This window comes from Pygocentrus nattereri, chromosome 8 (genome assembly GCF_015220715.1).
Source record: "Pygocentrus nattereri isolate fPygNat1 chromosome 8, fPygNat1.pri, whole genome shotgun sequence".
Classification (NCBI taxonomy): Eukaryota; Metazoa; Chordata; class Actinopteri; order Characiformes; family Serrasalmidae; genus Pygocentrus; species Pygocentrus nattereri.
This window is the reverse complement of record NC_051218.1, coordinates 15,997,184-16,023,882: the sequence shown is the minus strand read 5'-3', so window position 1 is coordinate 16,023,882 and position 26,699 is coordinate 15,997,184. Positions and strand designations below refer to the sequence as shown.

The 26,699-nt window shown below is 39.2% G+C and overlaps 1 protein-coding gene across 1 annotated transcript in view; it reads left to right on the top strand.

Annotated features, from left to right (window-relative positions):
• Positions 1–439: 439 nt before the first annotated feature.
• Positions 440–26,699, top strand: part of kctd8 (potassium channel tetramerization domain containing 8) — a 41,518-nt gene continuing 15,258 nt past the window's right edge. Inside the window, exon 1 of the mRNA XM_017689816.2 lies at positions 440–1,718. Within this exon, the coding sequence (XP_017545305.1) occupies positions 872–1,718 (847 nt within the window). The 5' untranslated portion in view covers positions 440–871. The remainder of the gene's footprint in view (positions 1,719–26,699) is intronic.

The window sequence follows — 26,699 nt, the reverse complement described above, 5'->3', positions numbered from 1 at the left end:
TGGTGTGTGTATTTGATGGTTTGGCAGGGATAATGTGAGAAAAACAGCTAATCTGTCTTTATTCTCCAGAGAATATCACATTGCGTGCCTGTTTTCATCATCGCCTCTGCCAGAACATGAATAGGAGTCCAACTTAATAAGACACCAATTGTGTGACTCACACAGGCAATTATTTTACACCGTTCCCCCAAATAGAGCTTAATGTACATAGGAGCTTATTAGGATCTGGGTTATACTCTTCAGCAGCTGTCTATACATCAAGATACCTTTTTATTATTGTTTATTTAAGGGGCTATATGGTAGTACTAATAGGTGTTTTAGATGCACCACTGGCTCTTTAAAAGGTGGAGCCATCAGGCTGGTACTGCCCTCCTCCCTCACTCTGCAGATGATGTCATTGTGGCTTCCCCCAAAACCTGGACAAATGATGTGAGGTCTCTCAGTGAGGCTTTACTCTTCTCTCTCTCTCTCACGCGCTCTTTCTCTCTCTTTCTCTCTCCCTCTTCTTCACTCTTCTGCTTTCTCTCTCAGAGTGCAGCTGAAGGAACTTGATAGTGCCCTGTCTTCCACTCTCTCTCTCTTTCTCTCTCTCTTTCTCTCTCTCACTCTCTCTGTCTCTCTCTGTCTCTCTCTCTCTCTCTCTCTCTCTCTCTCTCTCCAGCAGAGATGTAGCCCCTGTCCCTCAAACTTCTGCACCTCTGAAGCATCACGTGACCTCCGTAGCCTTTCCATCCCTATTCTCCATCTCCATGGATAATTTCTCTCCTCTTCTTTGACCTCTTGCACTCCTTCCTGACGGAGTTTCCTCTGCTGCAGTTTGCCGTCCCCTTCTCTCTCCTTCTTCCTTCTTGGGACCCTCTGCGGCCGGACCATGGCCATGAAGGAGACGGTGCTGCCTATCAGCGAGGTGTCCGGCGGCCCCTCCTTCCCAGAGGTGATTGAGCTGAATGTGGGCGGCCAGGTATATGTGACCAAGCGGGCCACGCTGCTGAGCGTGCCGGACACGCCACTGCACGCCATGTTTGCCCGGCGGCCGCCACGTGAGCTACCTCGCGACAGCCGTGGGCGCTTCTTCATTGATCGAGATGGCTTTCTCTTCCGCTACGTGCTGGACTTCTTGCGTGACCGGCAGCTGGTGCTGCCCGAGCACTTCCCAGAGCGTGACCGGCTTCAGCGTGAGGCCGAGTACTTCCAGCTGGGTGAGCTGCTTAGGCTGTTGGGACCAAGGGTGGCCAAGCAAGGCTCACTCAACGATGAGGGCTGCCAGAGTGACATTGAGGAGAGTTCACAGAGCAGTGAGCTTCAACTGGGACGCACCGGTGGATCTGGTGCCGCTTCTGTCCCATCATCCTCTTCTGGCCAGGATAAGAGGTCAGGGTTTATCACCATAGGCTACCGAGGCTCCTACACCATGGTGAGGGACAACCAGACAGATGCCAAATTCCGACGCGTGGCCAGGATCATGGTGTGCGGCCGTATTGCATTGGCCAAGGAGGTGTTCGGAGACACACTGAATGAGAGCCGTGACCCCGACCGGCCCCCAGAGAAGTACACCTCACGGTTCTACCTGAAGTTCACACACCTAGAGCAGGCCTTCGACAGGCTGAGTGAGGCTGGCTTCAACATGGTGGCTTGCAACTCCACGGGAACGGCCGCATTCATCAACCAGTACAGGGACGACAAAATCTGGAGCAGCTACACAGAGTACATCTTCTTCAGTAAGTAACAGAGGTGGAAATCTCTGACATCTCAGTTATTCAGTTTGATTATGATTATTTTAGAAACCATTCAGTGCTTAGTAAAAATCATAGAATTTCAGCACAATTCGTTTTTATTTTATTATTTAGACTAGATGTGCTAGACTGCGGCCCTCCATGACCAGAACTGATGACCCTGGTTGTTAAATAGTACTTAAACAGGGTCACCAATCTTATCCACTAAGGGCCAGTGTGACTGTCGGTTTTCATTCCAATTAAGCAGAAGGACACCAGATCCTACTTATTTAATAATTTGGTGTCAGTCTGCAAACAGTTGATATGAGGTGTGCTCCTGCTTCATCAAAGTTAAAACTTGCTGGTGACCACTGTTCCAGAATATAGACAATAAAAAGTCTAAGAAATTTATTTTGGCCAAAAGGTGAGGGAATACTTTATTGAATATCATTATAGTCAGTTATACTTGGCATAAAATTCTTCAGTGGATAATGTTGAATCACCACTTCAGATGCATTATTATTCTTCAGTTCACTTTTACACCTCTAATAAGTGACCCTGCTGTCTTATATCTCTCTTTCTACCTCACACAATCACTTCTTCAGCTTAACTCTGTCTGGCTGTCTCTCTCTCTGTCTCTCACCATTTTCACTTTTACATATGTATTGGGTCCCTATGAGTTTATCTTGTACAGCGGTGCATGTAAATGGGTGTGATAATTGGAGCACTTTGCGCCTTGGGCCTGAATAAGTGAATGTGGATAGATGCCCAAAATTGCACAAGCAACCCACACACCAGTAGTTTCACTGGGGTTTCTGCCTCTGCTTTAAACAGATCATCATTTGTTGTTATCATGCTGGTTGCTCATTGTAGGGAGGGCTGGAAGATTAGTCATGTGTATATTGAAATTGCAATTTTAACGCATGCAGTTTTCAAATCACAAAATCTACAATTTTATTTATAGCCTATTTTATCAACAATGTTGTAAGTTTTAAGTGGGGAAATTTAACCCGCTAACATGGAGCTTATTGGCAGACTGGCACAGAACATTCAGAAAAATGGATATGCTGATGCTGATGGCAGGAAATATGTCTAGATCTTCGTTTATAGAAAATAATCATGGTCACAATATCGGTCATAGAAATCAAAATTAGACCATTTTTCCAAGTTGAATGCTAAAAGTATGGCATTCATTATGTGAAGTAAGTATCCTTCAGTACCCTTGCACTTTTGCAAACACTGTGTTGCCTGTTGCCTGTGATATGATTAACAGGAGCACCAGATTCAAGCCTGTAATTAAGGATGATTTGATTTGGGTGAGAGTGAGTTACCTGTGTATTTGTATTCTTGATTAAACATCTGCTCTGAAGCTTTGCAGGTTTTTATAATGTTTCAGCAGAACACTGTGTCCTCCTACATACACATATATGTGTGTGTATATGGAGCTATGAGTCTGTGGGTGTGGATCTGTGAGAGTGTATAGAAAGATAAAGCATTGTGTGTAGACTGACAGCATAGAGGAAACATGCTGATAAAAGGTGTAAGTGATTGACTAGAAGGAGGCATGGCGGTGGTCTTAAGCAAGTTAATAGAACTTCAGTGCTAATCCACCACTGCACAGCTCAGATAATGAGGTTGCATATGTGTGTTTGTGTTGGGGGACGTGTGTGTGCCTTAAGCGATGTCTAATGAAGATAAAATACCCCTTCAGTAAAGTTGCTAACAGTCGCTATTGCTTTCTCTCTCTCTCTCTCTCTCTTTATTTTAGCTCGTAAATAGAGCTCCCCTCTTGCCACCTCACACCCATTACCCCCTCCCCTCCTCTGTCAGCCTATATTGTGAAGGTTCACTACTCTGGACGTAGCGGCAGAGACAGGGACAAGAGAGAGCCAACACATGGAGAGAGAAAGAGCAGAGGAGGGCAACCACAGAGAGAGAGTGAGAGAGAGAGAGAGAGAGAGAGAGAGAGAGAGAGAGAGAGAGAGAGAGAGAAAAGAATGAAGATATAGCAACGAGGACCAACTTTCTAAGGGAAAAGGCGCTGAAAAGGAGATCAATAATGGAGGGAGAGAGAGGAAGATGGAAGAGAAAGATAGAGAGAGCAGAGTCAACCAGAGAAGAGAAGAGAGATAGAGTAGAGACTAGGTGATTAGAAGAGCATCAGAGTTGGATAGGGTTGGGTTGATATGTTGGGTGGTATAGCTCAGTTTCACATATATATCATTCTACATCATTCAAAACAGATAATTATTCATCATTATTATATTGTTACTATTATAACAAAAACTTCACATTCATTTGTTATCCCCTAAAGAAATGCTCTGGATGGTATTTTTGTAATATTTTGCTGTACTTTTTTACTGTACCACACTTGCAATAACAGCTTTATGACACCAAAACAAACATACATTTTGTCAAAAATAGATACGATCAAATATTTAGTTGGAAGGACAAAAGAAACACAAACAGATTTTCAAACAGTAAAAAAAACTCACATCAGAGTAACCTTAGGTGCTTCTTGAAGGGGTCGTTCCATGTTGTAGATCAATAATGGGGTGGGGGAATGAGATGGAAGAGAAAGATAGAGCAGAGTACAACAGAGAAGAAAGAAGGATTAGAGACTGGATGACTAGAAGAGCATCAGATGAATATAGTGTTGGATGATATAGCTAAAAGTCTAAGTATCACCGTGTACTGTCAGTCATTCAAAATTATTAATTACTGTATAATTATAATAATGTTACTGTCATGTCAAAACCTTTATTTTTAACCGTTTTACCGATTTGCCCTTTACATGAGATAAACTGAAATATAATCTTCTTACATCAAGATGCATTCATTTAAAAATTTCTTAAGACAGTGAAGATTTAATCAGTCACTTTCAAATCCAAATAGTATTTTGAACAAAGAAGCAAACAAAAGTCTTATTCAGGATAGCACATAAAATAAATGCATATAAATAAAAAAACATAAATGAAATCTGAATTTTTAGGTCATTACACATTGCTGGGCCTTACGTTCAGACAGTCTAAACAGTTAAAAATAGGCATACAAATATAAAAAGAGATGGCTGCATTTTTGCCATATTCTCCTTTTGAGGAAATTCACTGCCAGTACAATCTGGTGATTTCCTGCCTCAAACATGCCAAATAAACGTGGCAATTAACTCATGAGTTGAGTCAGGTGTGTTTGAGCAGGGAAGTCACCAAATTTGAGACCTTGATGCTCTCCCCTGTTGAGCTGAAATATCTAATTTCATAGAGCAATAGTAGCAAACTACCAGGCTAACTAGCTGTTTAGCTTTTTGTGTCCTATAGTGTACTGAAGTAACAAGTCTTTGCTGCTAATAGCAGCTTGAGTAACACATTGGCGAATTAATTTATTTATTTAAAATGCCTCAAATGTGTATTGCCAATATTTTAAAAAGGTTTGATTTAGATAATTGTTGTTATCACCCAGGCCTAATACAGAGACCAGTGGCAGATGGGGAAATAGAGAGAGAGAGAGAGCAGAGTGGAGAGCAATCACTGGAGGCCGCAGCAGCACAGGCCTGTTGACAGGCTTGTCGTCAGAGTTTAACGTGATGTGCATTTGCCTCACGGGAGCCCCCTACCCTCCTCATCCTCATCTACGCCCTGTCAGCATAATGATGGCTGTCCAGGGAGCTCAGAGGAAGGGCACAGACTTGTTTCAGCATGTCAGAGGTAGTTAGGACATACTATAATGACTAAATAACAACAAAATTCTCCCCTAGTGGGGCCTCAGGAACAGAAATATACAGCTACTGAAGCTGAAGCTCTCACTTATGGCTTTATGTGTGAAAAGAAAATCCAGATTAAATATTGCAATGAAAGTTTTATAAGCAGCATGGGTCTTAAGCTTAAGAAGTTCTCAGTTTGACACTGTTCCTGCATATTTTTTCTTATCTTTAGAGCAGTGCACTGAATATTTGCTGTCTAATCTTCTAGCTTCACCCAGTGATATAGGCTTAAAAATACACATTTTCGTGGTGACTGTTGTCAAATTGAGAAATAGTAGAACCTTTGTAATGTTATTTCTGTTCTAAGGATATTCAGATGTTCTGCACATACACTCTTAAAAAAATGACCAGTTCTTTAAAGAATACAGGTGGCATTGATCCGGCACTGATGCCTGATATAATTAGATTTCAGAGGGAAAATTAGTATAAATCCAATCCTGTAACAAGCCTAGCCGCACACTCACAGTGTGTCATGTCATGTTGCCATCTACGTATTCTTCCTGTTGGGTGTTGAGTAGTTTAAGGCTCAATTCCATTTCTTCTCGTTTTCGAGTGTCACCCTAACCCCTTGGAACGGAGTTTCAAAGAGTAGTGGTGGAAATCTTACCCTACGAAATGGGACAACCCTCAAAAAAATATATAGTGTCATTAACAGCTACTTGCAGTGCTCTGTAGGCGACCCAGCCCAACTTCAGTGATGGGAGAGAAAGGAAAAGTTCAGCAACCTCGCTGCTAGGCTTTAGTTACATTTAGGATAACATATGCTTTCAAGGAGGGGGTGTGAGACAATTTATATTTATTATCACGCACTGCTGATTCATTGGTGATACAAAGCTGAAGTCAGCTATTCACCAGCTTCTGTTCAAGTTTTCTCACCTTATATGGTGCAGCAGTTACGTTCTGGTGCTTCAGGCGTCAATACTGCTGGACTATTTAAGGTGGAATGGGAAAATTAGCTAGCTAGCTAGCTACCGAGACATTAGCATACTTTTAGCATTTTTTATGCTTGTTACAAAGAAAATGACCATAATACATTGAAATGACATTAAACTAAGATAATTCAATGATTATCTTAATTTTTTAGCTGAGAAAATACTTAATGTTTGTGGGTGTCTTTGGCCGCTCGCGCAGCCATCTTGCCAGTTTTTCTTTTTTTTTTTTCTCATAACACTCTGTTTGGAGGGCGATGTAGCCCTAACTACCCCTCGATCTCAACAATAATTGGGACATCCTAACCCTAGACATAAACACGCATTTTTAACATGACTGGAAAAACAGCCATGACTCAACCATTCAGCTGAATAGGATAACATTACTGTGGTTTACACTATTTGTGCATTGCAGTATCTGCACTTATTTCTGTCATAACAGTGCAATAGGGCAAAACCCATACCAAAGGAAGAATTTCCATGTAAAAATTTCCATGTATTGTTGTGTTGATTTTGGTCAAGATCCATCTCTGACCACCTCTGAGTGTGTTTTAAATGAACCGATCATAATTCAATAGCAATATGTGCTAAACCTGTTTTTTAATGCATTCAGTTTCTATCTGAAAATGATTTGATCAACGAACATTTTTGATAAGAGGTGTAAACAAACTATTACATGCTCACTTTAAGTGAAATGCTTCAGTTAAAATGGCTTACTTTTTAAAGGAGAAATATTGGATTGGTATCACTAATACTCGAGCACGAGGGATAAATTGGCACAAAGACTGCATATAACTGCATATAAATCTGTATTGCTGGTTATAATGAATATACTTTGGTTGGATTCTGCTTTTCACTAAAATGTGTCCCCAGTTTGACCAAATGAAATCCAATTTTACTTTCCCCACATACAAAAGCACATTAACTCATGCGTCATTTGCATTTTATTTGTTCACTTTTTTCCACTTTACGATACAAGTTGACAAGCTTGGCTTGAACACTTTTGTCAGCCCAGAGTGCAAGAAGGCACTTGATTTGGGGATAACTCCAGCCTCACATATCCTTCATCTTTTGTTTCTTTGTTTATTCTCTCACTTGCTAGACAGTACTTGTAATTTCCGCTAACATAATTGTAAACAAATATCATGCGTACCATTTACAGTTGCGTTAAACATGGACAAGATCTCTGATCACCAATGAATGTGGTTTGAGATGTGGCAGACCTCACCATAGAAATAAATAGGATGCGATGAGGTGTGGTTGCAAGCGGACACATACTGTAGTATTCGTCTCGACTAATAGTCTAACTGAGATATACTGAAGTAATCAGCACAGTTAGAGCAACTAATATGTGCAGTTTAAATATGTGCAGGTATTTACATTGGTCACGATGACACCACCGAATGTGGTTTCAGTGATCTGTAAAATGTATCGGAGACGTGTGTGTATGTGAGTGGGTGTGTCCTCACCGCAGTTGTATATCATCATGTCTCATTATTATTCCTGTTGAGTGACTGACTGGTTGGTGTGGGTGAGCCCTGTGTCTCGCGGGGCGAATCTAAACTCTGATTGCGTCTCTGTCAGAGAGGAGACTGACAAATAAATCCCTGTCATCTGTCAGACGTGTTCATGCTCCAAGTCCCTTCATGCACCCTTATGAATACGACTGCAGTCTTTCAACCAATTTCAACTCAGGTGGTGCTTGCTGGTCCTCATCACCGTAGCTGTCCTCAGAAGTCAGTGACCTTGTCTGTTGTCATCCCTCTCTTTGATGGGGTGCCGTTGCCGACATCTCTTATTTGACAAAACAAATAGAAATCTAGAATTTGTTGTGATTGTTGACAACTTCAGTTTGTCATCACAAAAGGAAATTGGGGGAAACAGCTATTCTGACAGCCTCAATAGTAACCTTGTGTTGCCAAGTATTATCAGTCTTATTATGCGTCTCTGTCTGTTAAGGGTAAGAAGTAATTTTTTTTCTTCTCCACAACACCCTGAAACAGCTTAACATACCATGCGTACAAATGTTAAAAAAAAAAAAGGTCCTTCTTAGTAAGGACTAAAAAGACAGCAGGTTGGGTCAAGGTTATGGATCCAAGAATAATGAATATTCATAAGAATTGATGCAGTTTTTCAAAGGTTATTAATTTGACCAATGGCAAAAATTATGCATATACCTGCCTAATGTAGCTGGATATTGATGCACCCATTAAACACAGTGTGTCGTCAGCCTCACCACAGCATGTCGATCCTTTGATGTGTAAGTACTGATGATCCTGGGCCATCATGCTTGAAAGTAAGAGCTTTTGTTGCTTTCTTTCTGCGAGAACATAGTATTGACAGGTTTTTTGTGAAGTAATTTAGCATTAGCTTGATAAAATTCTAATCTTTTTTCCTTACTTGTGTTGTTGGCTGAGCAGTACTAACACAGCACTTCCGCAAATTGATAATTGTATTGACAACTGCACGGTTTTGTACCAATTATTAGAACATGAAAGCTTTAACTTAAGCCTGATTCATTTCTACATCCACAAATGGATGATTGTATTGACGAAGTTGATTCTGGACATTACATTACTAAATCTGACCTTTTGTAAGTGCCATAAACCTCTCACCAGATACTTTCCTTCTGTATTCAGTTATAATGTTTGGAATCCATTTTGAAACACCAGACACTTTTCTACTATATCCAGTTATGATGTTTGTAATGTGTAAAGTTCTAGCTACATTCCTGTGTTTGATGAATGAAATGTTGATTGGCCTATTGTGCTGCATATTTGGATGATCTAATAGTTTAATTTAATACAGTGATGCTTAAACGTTTGTGTCCCCATTTTTAAGAACAAGGGTGATGTGCAGAGCTGCAGTAACTACAGAGGTATAAAGTTGATGAGCCACACCACGAAGGTATGGGAAAGAGTTGTTGAAGCAAGGCTAAGGCGAGAGGTTCAGATCAGTGAGCAGCAGTTTCATGCCCAGAAAGAGTACCACAGATGCAATTTTTGCGTTGAGAGTGTTGGTAGAGAAGTACAGAGAAGGTCAGAAGGAGCTACATTGTGTCTTTGTGGATCTAGAGAAGGCATATGATAGGGTGCCAAGAGAGGAACTGTGGTACTGTATGAGGAAGTCAGGTGTAGCTGAAAAGTATGTTAGGGTGATGCAGGACATGTATGAGGATAGTGAGACAGTGGTGAGGTGTGCAGTTGGAGTGACAAATGGTTTCAAGGTGAAGGTAGGGTTACATCAGGGATCAGCTTTGAGCCCCTTCTTGTTTGCAATGGTGATGGACAGGTTGACAGATGAGGTCAGGCAGGAGGCTCCATGGACCATGATGTTTGCAGATGACATTGTAATCTGTGGTGAGAGTAGAGAGCAGGTGGAAGAGAATCTGAAGAGGTGGAGGTTTGCACTTGAGAGGAGAGGAATGAAGGTCAGTAGAGATAAGACGGAATACATGTGTGTGAATGAGAGGGAGGCAGGTGGAAAGGTGAAGATGCAAGGCGTAGAAGTCGTAAAGGTGGATGACTTCAAATATCTTGGGTCAACTATCCAGAGCAATGGACAGTGCAAAAAAGAGGTGAGGAAGAGGGTGCAGGCAGGATGGAGTGGGTGGAGACGGATGTCAGGGCTGATGTGTGACAGAAGGATAGCAGCAAGAGTGAAAGGGAAGGTTTACAAGACAGTAGTGCGTCCTGCTATGATGTATGGTTTGGAGACTGTGGCTCTGTCTAAAAGACAGGAGGCTGAGCTGGAGGTGGCGGAGATGAAGATGCTGAGATTTTCGTTGGGAGTGACAAGGCTGGACAAGATTAGAAATGAGCAGATCAGAGGGACAGTGAAGGTGGAGCAGTTTGGAGATAAAGCCAGAGAGGCCAGGTTGAGATGGTTTGGACATGTGTTGAGGAGGAATAGTGGATATATTGGGCAAAGAATGTTGGAGATGGAGCTGCCAGGTAGAAGGAGAAGAGATAGACCTCAGAGAAGGTTTATGGATGTAGTGAAGGTGGACATGGAGATGGTTGGTGTGAAAGTAGAGGAGGCAATGGATAGGGCAAGATGGAGGCAGATGATCTGCTGTGGCGACCCCTAAAGGGAGCAGCCGAAAGAAGAAGAAGAAGATGCTTAAAAGTTTGTAATTTTTTTTGTATTTTCAAACAATTCCTAATAGTAGATAAAGAGAACCAAATTAAACAAATGAGACAAAAATATTAGAGTTGGTCATTTATTTATTGAGGTAAACGTATCCAATATTACACATTTGTGAGTGTGAACCTTCAGGATTAGCAGATAATTTGAAAGTGAAATTAGAATCAGATGTTTTCAATCACTGGGATGGCAATCAGGTGTTTTATTTAAAGAACAGGGATCTATCACAGTCTGATCTTCACAATGTTTATGGAAGTGTATCATGGCACGAACAAAGGAGATTTCTGAGGACCTCAGAAGAAGCATTGTTGATGCTCATCAGGCTGGAAAAGGTTACAAACCATGTCTAAAGAGTTTGGACTCCACCAATTCAGAATGCCAGATTGTGTACAAATGCATTCTGCAATCTGGAAATTCTGCATTGAGCCACTGTATATGGCTCAAGCATATAAAATTACATGACGAGATATTTGACAGTCTGCAGTTGTTTATTATCATCACAGTTACTGGTGTGTATGACATGTATGGTGCATGTCCACTTGCACTTTTTCTTGTGGTATTCCTCCATGCCAGTTTGCTCTGCTCATCACTGGTTGATGTTTCTAAGTCAATTTTGTTACAGAAATGAAGTAACTATATTAAACAAATCTGGGGGAGTTTATTTGTTTTAATGTGACACAGAAATGTGTAATAAGAATAAAATTCAGATTTTTTTATGCTTTTAGAATTTTCAAAATGTATCAGTCATCCACACAAGGAAGCTCAGTCTCACTTGCAAGCTCATTAAGTAAACTTTGGGCTAGTATAGTTTAAATTTTACCTTCCCATGAACTTTATCTTATCACATTTCTTCCTTTCAGATCTTCACTCTCTAGCGTTCGGTATAAAAACAAATATTTTCTATATTATGTTAAACTGTAATGTATTCAAGTAAGAGAAGTTGAGCCATGGTGTTCCCTCTCTAGTTTAATGTTTGCCATTTGTGACAGAGACTCTTGCCTGATTGGCTAACCCCAACGTGGTGACCACACTCACTTGCATAAAGTTGTGATCTGCAGAACTTTTTTACCACACAGTGAGGTAGATTTTGAGGTAGCAGAGCTTTCCATTGTAATAAATAGCATTACTGTGTTTACCTGCACACCAGTGGTTTGGTATTCGTCTATATAAAACGGATGGTCTAACTAAGATATATTGATGAAATCAGCACAGTTAGAGCAACAGAAAAGTGCAATTTAAATATGTGGTCCACATATTGGTATTGGTTGGACAGTTTGACATTTAAATGCTTACATCGCTCTGGGTGGAGTTGTTGTGACATTTTGCAGTGTATCAGACGTGTAATGACAGCATTATGACACCCATACAAACATGACTGACAAAATGCAAAACGCCTCGCGCTTTTAGGGGTGGTAGAGACATTCCTTGTGTTAAACATTTTGTCAAACTCCATGATAAATTTAGATGGAAGGAAAAAAATCATCTGTAAACTTAGGTGCATCTTGCACGTTGTGGTTAAATCAAGACTGTGCTGGTGTGCATATAAACAAGACTGTATCTTTACTTGTCTGATATAACAGAAGGCTGCCAAATTCAAATAATTCTGTGTGTTCTGTAGGCTTCTTAAGTCATTTCATCATTCTGTAGTCAGTGTCATGCCCATATAAAGAATTCAGGGTCTAAGCCGTTTTTATGGAGTTAATTTTGTGCAAGACGTTTCAAATAAAATATTGAAAATCACAAGCAACATTTAGGTACCAAAATGTCCTAAATATGCTGCAAATTCTCATAATGAGAGTTAAATCAATTGTATTTTTACAAATTTTCTCTCATTCTGACATAAATTTGTTACTCATCTTCCAGTCTTTCCTTTAGTTCTTTGTTGTTTTTGCTGATTTTGCTGAGGCATTTTTTGCTACTGAAATTGCTCCTTTGCTTTTGACTTTTGGCACTTTTTAACAGGGGGTGGGTCTTAGAAGAGTGTATTCACCTGTATTGTCTAATGGATTTAGATTGACAGATCTTCAAAACATATAGTCACTCCCACTCCATGAGACACGATCTGCTATGAACATGACAGGGCACTTTGTGTTGAGTGTAGTATTGCCAGAGAGGATTGCGCTGGGATGTCCAACATGATTAGCAATGTTTGTCATATTTATTAATGTAACACACACTCAGGTCCTGTGTTAAGCTATTTAATATATATAAACTTAGCTGATGAACGAAGCTTTACCATCTTTTGGGTTTATGGCTGCAAGCACTAACTAGTATCAGTGTCCACTAAAGGGCTAACTAGGCAAGCTTTGCAGCAGTTTAAATCAGGGTTTCTTAACCCTGCTTCTGGCAATAGTTAAAACAAAATACTCCTACTACTACAACTATTTCTTACTTTAAAACACCTGTTGCAGTTAGTCAGCTGATTATGAAGCCTTTAATGAGCACCACTGACGTAAACACAGTAAAGAGTGTATAATACTGATGATTACTGCCAGAGTTACTGCTGCCGTGACATAGTTAATAGACAGTCAAGTTTTACTCACTATGAAGGGAATAAAGTGGGTATGTCGTGGTTGACCCTTATATTCCAGGGGTTATAAAGGCTGTTATGTCAGTCTTTTCTTTTCTCTACCCACTGAATCCCTCAGTGTCAGTTACTGAAACTGGCTTTAAAACTCTTTACAGAACACTTTACAGAAAGTGCCTCTCCAAGTTATTGTCTTCACATTAATACAGTGAACCAACTTCAGGTATTTAAGTTCTTCAATTTTATTACTAGTATAGCTCGCCTAGTTAGCCCTGGGACACTGCTAGGCTAGTTAGCGCTAGCGTCTGAAAACTCAAAAGGTGGTACAGCTTTGTTCATTCATACAACAACTAAGTTTATGTTCGTCAAGGCCGAAAAATAACTTTCTTATATTGTTTTATATGGGTTGACAAAGAACCTATAAATCAGAACCTACAGAACACTGCACCCATGGCAGAACTCAGTACGATGTGTTCCGCCATGCTAGGAGCAGTTCACGCTGAGTGGCTATGCATAACCCTGTCACCCAAACCAGACTTTTTTAAAACTTGAGCATCCAGGCCACTTTCTTTGATGAGTGTTTTGTGGTTTTTTTTTGATGAATGAAGAGACTTGAATGATGTAATTAATAGTAATAGTAGTGTAAGTAATACAGATCAGCCTTTAATTGTGTCACAATCGAGGTTCACAGTCCGCAGTGTTTTTAGTGTAAGACAAGGCATATCAAAGTTGCAATATGTAGCAAAAGAGATTTTCTGTACAATTAAGCAAATTTGTTCATCATTGCAATATTTCTGCAATAAAAATCCCTTACATGCTCACAGTGATGAGTAGCAGACTTCTTGCATGCACAGGACCTCAAAGCCCTCTCTCATTCATGCAGGGTAGGTGTTTTAGCTACATTGCTCTTTTTATATTCTTTAATATAGGTGTGTTGTGTGATGTCAACTTGGATCTGATAGTTGTTTTTACACAGAGTATGACAATGTAGGAATGTCAGGCTGCAAAATGTATATTACTTCAAATCATTTCATTTTAGGTGTGTACATAATGTGCACTCTGGACTGATGCACTTGTATTTCTTACATTGTTACATTTGTTGGCCTACATTTTTTGGAAGTTGTGAGCCAATTTGTTTGATCAACCTAATGATTTGGCTACCAGTGATTTTAAAATGGTCAGTGTTCTGACCAAAGTTCAAAACAGGTGTGCAATTTTGGACTGACCAGTGGGCAAATTGATGTCAGGAGGCTGTAGCTTACGTACAGCAATTCAAATGTAAAACCATGCACACAAAGTATCCCTGCGGTTACACATATCATATTGATGTCCCGTGCTTTACAGGTCAATATTAAGACAAAATACATCATACATGTTTGGTATAGAAATTCTGTTTTTTGTGTGTGTGTATTACATACAGTTGCATCTTTTTCTTTTGATTGACACTGAAAGTCTTCTGTTGAAATAAATATTTTTTAGGAGAAATCCCAATAATGATATGTTGATAATTAAGAAGTAAAAAATGAGACCATTAATAACTGCTGTGGTGTAAGTCATAGTACATCGTAGTACAGATCATAGTAAAGAAGTTACTGTTGAAGATCATTCCAGAACAAGTTTGTCTTTTTCTTTGTAGTAACTATAAATAAATGAAACCACATTCTATTTTGAATTTAATTCGAGTTTTAATTAGAATAATAGGCAGCTAGCCTATATAATAGTTTGTGTCTGGCAACTTTTTTGACAACCCACAAACCCCAAAATTATCTTGCATAATTTCAAAAAGTGGAGGGGACATGCCTCCCCAAATCTGCCCCAGTGGTTGAAAGACAATAGAAACATTAGTGTTGCAGATATTACAGGTTTCAGCTTTAAACTACTTCCACCAGCAGGCATTTTAAACCAATTTATTTGCTCTTGAAAACGTGCTTCACTGCTACATCACCACACCACAGACACAACACAAAAAAGAAGCAAACAATCAGAGGTGGATCAGGCTTAATGTGGCTGATACCCAATCCGTTAAAATATCCCAGTCTACTGGATTACATTGAGACATTATTCATTAGTTTTATCTTGCACTTTGCACAAGAGGGAATAGTGATTTTGTATTTTTGCCATTTGTACTATTTTCTTAAAGGAGAAGTTACAGTGATACAGTCATTACTATGCAGTAAGCATATGAAAACAGACCAAACCCAACTACACAGCAAACAAAAAAACTGTACTTGCTGTACATGCAGTCAGAGACTGCAGTTTAATTTGTCATTGCTCACGTAGTCATTGCAGTATCCAAAAAATTCATCACACATCTCATTTTATGTCCAATCATTTAGCCCTGAGCAGTACTGACCATTTCAAAAGCAGTGGGCTTCAAAGAGAACACTTATGAAAATCCACTGTTTCAGAAAAGCCTAGAATCTGGCTTATTCTCTGATATGTGTGTTAAAACTCACCTGATTTCAGTCATTCTCTGCTTTTCCCTCGAGCTATAAATATTCAGCTAGAGAAATTTCACTGTGACATGGGTGCAGATGATAAAGAATGCCCCACTATACATGTATAGCTACCATGGGAGCAGAGGATTGTCTCTGGATAAAGAGGAAACACTGAAACAGCACAACACAAGAGTTAAAACTGCTGCTCTGTGCCCTCTCAAGGGAGACATGAATTATTCATAGGACACACGCTGACATTGTATTATATTGATATTTATGAGCAGCTCTGTAGCCTTATCTACTTCTACATGAGAGTATGGCAGGTATTGTTATGCCAATATGTCTCCTTAGAAGAGTGCATTAGTTTGAAACGACTGTTCTCTGTGTGCTGAAGAAGACGTGAACGCAAGTGCATGTGGCTGGAGTGAGGGGACGTCATGTGGGTTATTGAAATGGTAAATATGACTAAAGAGATTTGCCCTTATTTGTTGTTCAATTTTAACATCAGACACTTGCAACATTCACTCAATAATAATAATAATAATAATAGCAACAACAATAGTAATAATAACAACAACAATAATATTAATAATAATAGAAGTGAGCATTGGGCTTACATAAAACTGAATATTTAGCATTTGTTCTTTGATGCTGAGTTAGACTTTGTATAGACAATATTTTTTTTACATTTTTTTTTACAGTTTTTTCAGCTTCACTGTTTGTGTGGGTTTATATATGAAAAACATCTCAAAGATTGAAGCTCAGATTACATATATGGACTGTATGTACTGGGAAATGAACAAGAGTGTAACCAGAACTTTCACAATGGGATGGCCAGGTTAGACCCAGTTAATTTATTAGGTTGAGAAAAAATAGTGGTTAATAATGTTAATATTTGTGTTTATTAACCCCCGGAGTCAAAGGACATTAGCTTGATTTTTGCATACCTTCATAACTGTGCTTTTAAAGACAAATGACATTATATATGTATATAACATGATACTCATATGTTTCATATCAAAATACACAGTCAATACAATGTCACGACAAGGGAAGACTTTACAGATTCAGGAAAAGTTTGAACTGTATTTCTGCATTGTATTATTGCAAGAATAGAGAAACATATATAGAAGCACCGTGACCCTGACGGAGAAGGGGCTTAGAAAATGGATGGATGGATGGATGGATGGATGGATGATATAGAAGCACTGAATTTGACACGCAGACGAGTTCATGTACCCCAGAGGGTTAAAATGCATTGAATTTACCCAATACCTTCAGGAAGTAAACTGAAAGACAAAACAGAGTTTTATTCATTCATGATGAAGTCATGTAACTTTTGAATCAAGTAAATTAAATGCATCACTTTTCTCAGTGGATTAATATTTTAAGTCATAGAAGTTAAGATGCTCTCGCTACAGATCACTCATGGGTCTAATGATAAAGCAGCCAAGAGCAGTATAAGGTAATGTTAAAAGTGAACAGTCTTTGGCTGGGGGATGAACACACACATTCTCAGCTGTGAAAAGGAATTACTTATCATAACAATTGACTATAGCTGAGTAATTCTGAAGAGTTAACACATATACCACATATCACACATAGACATTACCTCTACTACTATGTACCGTAGCTCACAGAGCAGCACTGCTGAAAGAAAAGCACACAATGGAAACGTCAGGACTGGCTAAACGATTAATATGGTCATAGTTCTGTGTAGATTAACAAAATAAAAGTTTTGTTCTGGTCAGGTACTCATGGCAGAACAGGTAAGACAGCACATCTCAAGTGAGTGCTTTACTGATGATGGCTCAGTGTCTTACTTTACATAACTGGGGTGGCCAAGCTTTACGCTATGGTGGCACTGGTCACCCATGTCCACCCCTTGGCTATGTCTCTGTGAGTGTATGGCACATTTATTAAAAAACAAAAAATGACTTGAAGAATGTGTTTTTATGGGTCTTTTAATTACGTATTTATTTTACTCATACAAAGAATTATATGCTCCTTTTTTGGGTAAAAGAATATAAAAAGTGGTGTTTAAAAAAGTGAAGACAACAGAATGTCTCTCCTCCTCCTATCATTAAGCATACAGAGATAAAAAGCGTCTCATGGGGCTGCAGTCTTCAGAGCTCATCAATTTCAGCCTGCTGGCTTGATGCTGAGATGACGTTGGACAGCAATAAATTTGCAAAATTGGAGCCATTTAAAAAAAGGCAGGGCCAAATCGCTTGTGATCGTCTGCCGTCTGTGCATGCTTTCTTCGTCCCCAAACAAGGACTAAAAAGGTCATGCCCGCTCTAGTATCCAGGGACACTAGCATAAAACTAGGGCCAAAGACAGTAAAAAATGCTGTGCAAGATAAGCTACAGCTACAGACCTTACAAAAGAACATTTGTTCTTATGGGATTAAAAGATGGTGTCGTCAGTCCTATTATCTGAGTATTGCAGACTACAGCATCTATCTCTTCGGTAGAGGAGAGTTTGTAGCTGTGTATACAGCTCTTCTGACTCATGTCTGAGCTACCTGATGTAGCTGCAGTATCTTTGGCCCATAAAGAAAGAATTATTGTTTGTTTTGTGGTTTAGGTGAAGGATTAGGCTCTGAGTATAGTCTATATATCAATAGTGGCATAACGCAACAAGCTATTTTCTGAATTTTAATCTCAAACAAAAACATACACTTAAAAACTAAAAAATGGTTTAAGATTTACATTCAAGATTGACAATGAGATATTAACTGGCTGATAATAAAATTCAAAAATACAATAGCATGTTTATGTGTACTGCACATGTAGGGTTTTAATAATGAACTGTCAAAAGGTGTTATTTATATATATATATATATGTGTGTGTGTGTGTGTGTGTGTGTGTGTGTAGTTACTGATTTGGAAGGGTATATTTTAAAAACAAACATTTTTACACTCTGGCATAATCAAATTTTATATTACAGCACATGTAACAGGACAGCCAGATAGATTAACTGTTTCCAAGGGCCTCATCGAGGAAGCCTAGTATTTACAGATGCACTAAATGGCCAAAAGTATGTGGACCTCCCTACTAATTTTTTACTTCTGGTGTTTCAACCACACCCACTGCTAACAGGCATATAACATCAAGCACACAGCCATGCAATCTCAAAAAGTACACAAACAGTAGTATGGGTCATGTTGAAGATCTCAAGGACTTTAAACACAGCACTATAAATGGCCCCTTTACAATTCTTGCACAAGATAGTTTGTGAAATTTCTGCCCTACTAGATCTGCCCAGTCAACTATAAGTGCTATTATTGTGAAATGGAAGTATGGCTCAGTCACAAAGTGACCATTCAAACTAACAAAGCAGGGTCATGGATGCTAAAGCTCTTAACGAGTAAAAATGATCTCTTACTAGTCTCTTACTGCAGAGTTTCAAACTGACCCTGGAATAAAATCTGCATAACTGCATCAGGAGCTTTCTGAAATGGATTTCCATGGCCAAGGAGCTGCACACAAGCCTAAGATCACTATGCCTAATGCCACCACTAGACTCTGGACCACCATAAACCATGATGACCATGGTTTATGAACCATGGAATGATGAATGATGCTTCACTATCTGGCAGTCTTTTGGACAAATCTGGATGCATAGTAGAATAAAATTTGGGTATTTTGAACAATTATATCCTTCCAATTTTGTGGCAACAGTATAGGGAAGGCCCATCTTCTGAGTGAATGGGCACAAATTCCCACAGATACACTACAAAAGCCTTCCCAGAAGAGTGGAGGTTGTTATAGCTCCAAAGTGGTGGCCAAGTCTGTATTAACATCCATGGTTTTGGGATGTCATTGGGTATTCACCAAGCTTATTCATAATCAGGCCTTTAATAAATGAAATCAGGTGTGCTGCTAATGGAATTGAACATATCCATGCAATGGCTGGAAACTGTAGAAAAATCCAAACCTGTGTCCCTCTTACTATGTTCTTCTAACCAATATAAACAAATTTAGTGCAAACAAACATTCTTGTTACATATTACTGTGTTTGTGTTTATTTGGCAAAAATACACTTACTGCCAGGATAAATAGTTTGAAACTGTTTTCTTGGCTGCCACAGACTTTTGTATATGAATCCACACCCAACCGTGATGTTACAAACTCACACACACACACACACACACACACACTCTCTCTCTCTCTCTAAGCTGCTTGTCCCTCAGGAGCTCCTTGCTGGAACCTATTCCCAGCTGTCATTTGGCAGAAGGCAAGAACCCTGGACAGTTCACCAGTTAATCACAGAGCAATGTTACAAACGGCTTGACAAAACATTACACTGCATAAATTACTTGTTGAGGTTTACTAATGTGTTTAGAATCATAAATTTGCTTAAGACAGCATTTTTCAGCTTACAGAATACAGTGTTTCTTTTAAGTTTTTGAAAATCTATTGTTTATGTCTTTGTGAAGTAAGTGCACCAGAGTCATTCTTCTGGGAGTAAAACGACATGTACCTTGCTGAAAAAGTGATGAGAGAGAGAATGAAAGGGAGTGCAGATAGTGTTCAAAGAGCCAGTAGTGTTCAGCAAAGTAGCAACCTGATCCCTTCTCACAGAAAATCAAATCAAATTTATTAGTATAGCCAGGGGCAACAGTGGCAAGGAAAAACTCCCTCAGAACTGAGGAACAAACTTTGGGAAGAACCAGGCTCACCAGGGGGGACCCATCCTCCTCTGGTCAAACTACCTACAAGTGATTATACTACTAATATTAATAGCAGTAATAGGAGTCCATCAGGGAGGGTGGGCAGCTAGTCCAAGGTAGGTGGCGGTAGCTGGGGCGTGGGCAGCTGGTCTGAAGTGGGTAGCAGGAGAGCTCGACAGTCAGTCATCCTTCAGTGTCCGGCCGGACATGTGGGTGGTTGTATACTCTGAAAAAAGGCAGGGAGAGGGAATTAGTTTTATTCTGTCTGTTTGTACGTAAAACAGGGGATGTAAACATTTACTGAGTGTGGCTTATGACTCCGGCAGATCTGACCATCACAGCTTTTAACAGCAGAATTTAACAGGCAGCCAATGAAGTGATGATAGCACTGGACTGATATGATCAAATTTTGTAGTTTTAGTGAGGACCCTGGCTGCAGCGTTTTGGACTAGTTGAAGTTTGCTTAAATTCCTGCTCGTACATCCTGAGAGTAGTGCGTTACAGTAGTCTAGCCTGGAAGTAATAAAGGCATTGATCGAATAATAAATCTGAATAAATTATGACGCCAAGATTTTTTGCTGCTGAGCCAGGTGTAACTGCAAAGTCAGCAAGATTTAAAATTAAATCTCGTAGTTTATTTCTTGCCAATTTAGGACCCAGAAGAGGAACTACTGTTCTGAAAACTGTCATCAGTGTGTGAAGTGACATTTTGGTCTGGTTTCCCACATTTGAATTAAGCCTAGTCTTGGACTAAATTGCAGCACCAACAGAGAATCATAATTGAAAATCCTTTAAAACCTATGCTTAAGATTAATCTGGGTCTGAGAAATTGGCCCTTAAGATGTTTCACTCTGTACCATCTCATCAGGCATCACAGTAAGCCTACCTGTACTGCAGTGTGAACTCTGGATAGACTTACTGCATTTTGAAATGTCCATCAATTTGTCCTCTAAATGCTGAGGCATCTCTTATGCTGACTGACCCCAGAGAGGATTTGTTCACCCTGTACTCCAGGAGCTGTCAGGATCTGACACCTGATTGCTTGCCCAGAGAATCTACTTCCTCTACTTCTTTCTTAAACTGAAACGCCACCTTGGCACTCATCAACATTCAAACAGAGATGGATGTGTTTTCCCAACCGTAGAATGAGATGATATGCTGCTGTCATGCAGATAACGACCCTGCAGGCTTCTTCCTGCAATTGTGTGCTGCGAGGTTTGTCAATTAAATAAGGTTTGCAATCCTTTCATTAATTTAGATAAGCGTAGCTGGGTTAGGCACAGGGACGAGTAGTGAATTGGCCATGCAAAACAAATATTCCTGGCTCTAGATTGTGTTCTATTGTATAGTTCTCTCAGAACGACTTCTACACAATTGACTAAGCTCAAATGAGAGAATGGGGAATGCTGACAACAAGCTGATGTATTCTAGATATGCAAGTTAATTCAGTGTATCTCTGGGTTTCGTCTTTAACAAAGGAAGATATTGTTTCATTTGTGAAACAGTTTATTTATTTGATTTTTCACATTGAAGCTTTTAATAAAATAAAAAAATATATATATAGAAAGGGAGCACAAGTCAATAAAAGAGTGTTCCTTAGGGATCCAATAGCAGGAGGTGTTTTAATCTTGGCTGTAGTCCATTTGTCTGAACACAGTGTTACTGCCGCTTGCTATGAGACACAGAGTGCATTATGTAGTTCTTCATATTCAGTTATATTAATGTGTATTTTATGCTTGTAGTTTGGATCCCCTGGTCCAAAGCTGAAAATGATATGGTGTTGTAATTTGCTTCTGGTTTGCTTAGCATTTACACTGACATATTTAACATGGAACCAAAAGATGTAAACAAAGTTATATGAGTAAAAAGACACAACTGATTAGGTGGAGTTTATGATGAATTATGTTGTTCTCTATTTCATCTGGGCTTGTTAATTTATTTATGCCTTGTTTTTTGTATTGTGTTTACACTTCAAATGAACCTCACCAGAGTCTGTTTTGAAGTGAACCGAAAGCAGCTTATTTGTTCAGATGGCAGCACTTACTCTCACTTGCTCTAACAGTACTAACAGAGCAACCACACCAGGATTCGTTTTATTGGAATCAAACCATCCAAGTCTGAACGCACCCTTAGTTTTATGTATGGCTGATTTTAGTTTTAAAATGTTATTGGTTAAATCAAATATCAAAAAATCTTGTTTCTTGCTATGTTACAGATATATTTTGTTAAGAGAAATAAAGGTTCAAAGCAAGCCTATAAAATAACAAAATACTGTTGTTTTTTTTATTTGCTTAATGTGCATGAATTCTGCATGTCATGGTCTAGCAGGTTCCTTGCTGTTGGATACGTCTCAGTATAGGGCGCAGCCATGTAGCATCATGGTCGATACAAACCTTTCTACCAGTTCTTAAGGTGACACTGAAAATGAATAAAGAGGTACTTTTAACTTTATATTTTCAGCTAGTTTAACAAAACAGGAATGTGCTAATGGATGTCAGAAAGTATATCAGAAAGAGTCATTACTTACACATATCCAGGAACTGGACAAATATTAGAGGTTTCCTGAATGTTCATAATAAGGTGGCTGTTCAACCGTATTCTTAATGTCTTAAGTCAACAGTCATGAACAGCTACAGAAATGAATAAGGACAAAATGAAATAGGATTGAAGTATTGAAATTTTTCTGTATATCGTAGTAAGTTTTAGGCATTTTTAGTACATTTTAAAAGGTTACCTCAGCAGTGAGTTTATCACAATATACATTAGAATTAAGTCATATTGATAATTGAAATAAACATAAAAACAATAAAAAGTAACAAGAATTTCTTGGGTCCATATTTTTCCTTGTGTGATGGGGAGCGAGGAGGCGTACGCACGTGCTGAGATAAGCGAGCAAAATCGGGGTCGAGACAGTCCAGGGTCACTGAGCCAACACGGATAGATCGGGGACCAGACATGACATAAACCAGAATCAAACAAACACCAGTACAACCAACACAGCATATAACACCAACAACAGACAGAGATTCAAACAACACAAACAACAAAGACCCGCCAAGACAAGGGGCAAACACAGGGCTTATAAAACAGGGATAACGAGGGACAGGTGAAAACAATCAGAGGCGGAGCCAAAACAAACACACATTGAAGACCAAAACAAAAAGCACATGGAGTGGGAGGAGCCAATTGTGACAGTTCCCCCCACCAAGGCACATGGCTCCAAAGCGTGCCAAGCAAAACAACACTGACACAAGGGACCGTAAAACAGAGAACCAAACTAGACGGACCGAAACAGGAACAGAAACTGACACACAGACAGAAACTGGCACAGAAACAAAAGGAGACACAGGAGCGGGAACCACAACAGGAACAGGAACGGGCACAGACACAACAGAAGGGAACAAGACCACACCAGGGACAGAGCAGGACAAAAACAAAGGAACAGAAACCGGAGGCACAGAAGCAGACACAAAAGGAACAGGAGGCCAACGGGGAACAGCAGACACAGGTGAGGGCAGGACAGGCGGGCCTGTAACGACGTCCACGGGGGCAGGCGGCACTGCTATAATGTCCTGGTGGACATCTGGCGGCGGGTCCGCGGGCTTGCCACGGGGTGCAGCCACGGGATCAGGCTTGCCGCGGGGTGCGGCCACTGGGTCAGGAACTCGGGCTGGGGACAGCTGCTCCAACCTGGAGGAGCCAATCGTGACACCTTGAAACCTTCACAGCCACCACAGAAACTTGTTAATATCATCAATTACATGATGAGCACAATTTAATGAAACACTGATTGGTCAAACCAGTAGTTGCTTTTTAACTACATATAATACTGGGCTTCCTCAAGGAGAGGTTTGAAAATGGTTAAACAAACACCCCAACATCCATATATATATATATATATATATATATATATATATATATATATATATATATATAATTATTAATTAATGTTCTATAAATCTATACATTGTTTATGTAAATATTAATACTTTTCTCAGCAAATAAAAGCATACTACACAAATAAGTAATACATTAAGTATTGTGTAATAATGTAATAATATAATAATAAATTTAAAGTACCAAAATAAATACACAAATAGCATTTAATATACAAGTCAGCTTTTATGTCATAGTTTAACATTATGATTTTTTTGTTTTCTCTCACAACTATATTACACATGAATATATACAACTAATCCAAAAGACTCAATACTGACTTACTATTTGTGTTAACTTTCCAATTATTGTTTTAACATAAGAAAAGTTAGAGCATTTTATAAACAATTAAGTATGGCTATGACTTCAGAAGGATGATTAGCTGTATTCGAAAGACCTAAACTGAGCTCTGCAAAGAAAATAAGTGAAGCAAAGTAAAAGCAGTTTAAAGTAATGATGATAAAGCTTACCTTTCTAATTTTGTTAAATGTTTAGTGACAGCAGCGGGGTCAAATTTTACTGAATATTCAGGGTTATTAACTGGGTCCACATGCACATGCTGATTATCTTTCATAACCTGTCTGTAATAGATGTAGACCAGTGATCAGTGAGTCACAAATGTAATCTTACTTTGGCTACTTTTTATAAAGACCTTTTTCTCTACCAAATGAAAAGATGAAATGTAGACATATATATGCAGTCAGCTCCAGAACTATTGGCACCCTTCATGACAATGAGCTAAAATCAATATTAAAAAAACCCACATGCAGCGAGCAATGCTGTGGGCTTGAACAAATGAGTAAGCTGCATTTTTAATTTTTACACTGTTTTAGAACAAAAATATTCTCAGGTGTCCACTGACAAGAATAACAGCACTGAGCTGCTTTCTGTAATGGTTAACAAGGTTGGAGAACAGTTGAGGGATCTTGGACCGCTCATAATATTCCAGTTAATGTTCTCGGGTCTTTGTTTGTGGACTGCTCTTTTCAATATACACCAAAGGATTTCAATAAGGTTTAGATCTGAAGACACTGCAAAACTTTCGTTCTTTGTGCTCCTGGAACCACTTGTGTGTGGATATTGACGTGTTTGTGTTCATTGTCTTGCTGAAAGGTCCACCCATGGCCAAGTTTCAGACTTCTTGCAAAACCAGAAAAATTTTGGGATGCAGTCTTAAGGTATTTAGTTGAATTTATTATGCCATTGATTTTCAGCTGCAAAACAGCCCCAAAACAAAAGTGATTCTCAACCATATTTGACAGTGAGTATCTGGTGCTTTCCACTGTATGCAGTCTCCTTTCATGCCAAAGTGTTGATGGTGTGCGTGACCAAAAAGTTCGATTTTTGTCTCATCTGACCACGTCACATGATTGCATTTGTAGTTCCAGTGACATTTTGCAAAGTTCAGGCATTGCATTTTGTTGCTTGCTCTTTTAGAAAAGACTTTGTTTGTGAAACACTTCCAGAAAGCTTTTGGTCGTGAAGGTGGCATCTGGCTTTTGAAGCTTGATAACCCTGAATTAACTGTGCCGTTCTGAAACGTATCTCCGGTTACGCTTTTGCCTCTGCCTCTCACTCTGTGTGGGGTTAGTGCGCTCCTGCATCCTCTTCCTTGGAATTGTTAAATACTTTTCAAACTTTTTTTATTATTGCAAATTAATTAAATTAATAAATTAATTATATTATCATTCATTTTTACAGCTCTTTGATTGTACCCATGTTGCTTGATAACATAAGAATTTAACTTGTATGTAACCTCATATTTATACTGAAATGGTCATAGATAATAAAGTTCTTGGAGACTAAGAGCAATAAACAGAAATAATTTTCCCCCTAAAGATGCAAATTTTTTATATTCATGCTCATTATAATAATAATCAACATCTGCGTGATCTTCGTCATTCAGGCAAAACATTTGGTAGGATGAGTCTTCTTTATCTGCACCTAACCAACAAATGTAAGCAATGATGTTTTTGTCAGAATTATTACATCTGTTATCTTTACTACATTAACAAAGACTCTGCTATTGTTTAAGTATATTTCTCTAGACAGACCAAAGCACTTACTCTGAACTGAAGACATTTGCTGGCCAAGAGCTTGAGTTATAAGCCAGATGATAAGCTGAGAGGCTATGACACTTTCTCTAAACATTTTCTCCATCTGAAATAGATTCAGCTTAATATTTAAGCAAAACGTATGTTTGTAGGCCTGTGTTGGAATTTCTTTATAAAACCAAAGCTTACCAGGAAGGGGCCTCTAACCAAATTTCTGCTGAAAGGCTCTTCTAACCTCATCTTCACTGAAACTTCCTGTGGATGTTGTGGTATATGATGTGTGTGTGAAATGGAAAAGCTGACATCTACGGTTGTTTTAGACGTGTGGTGAAATCTGTTTTGAGATCTAAACCATGATCATAATGAGCATCTGTGTGCATATAAATAAATCAGTAAACATAAACGATGTGCCGCACCAGTGGTTCAGAACAGATGATTGAGAGCTGTTAGAGGTCAGTGTTTCCCAGTTTAGCCTGAGCACGAATGTGGCCACAGATGGAGCTTTCTGTGAGTTCAAT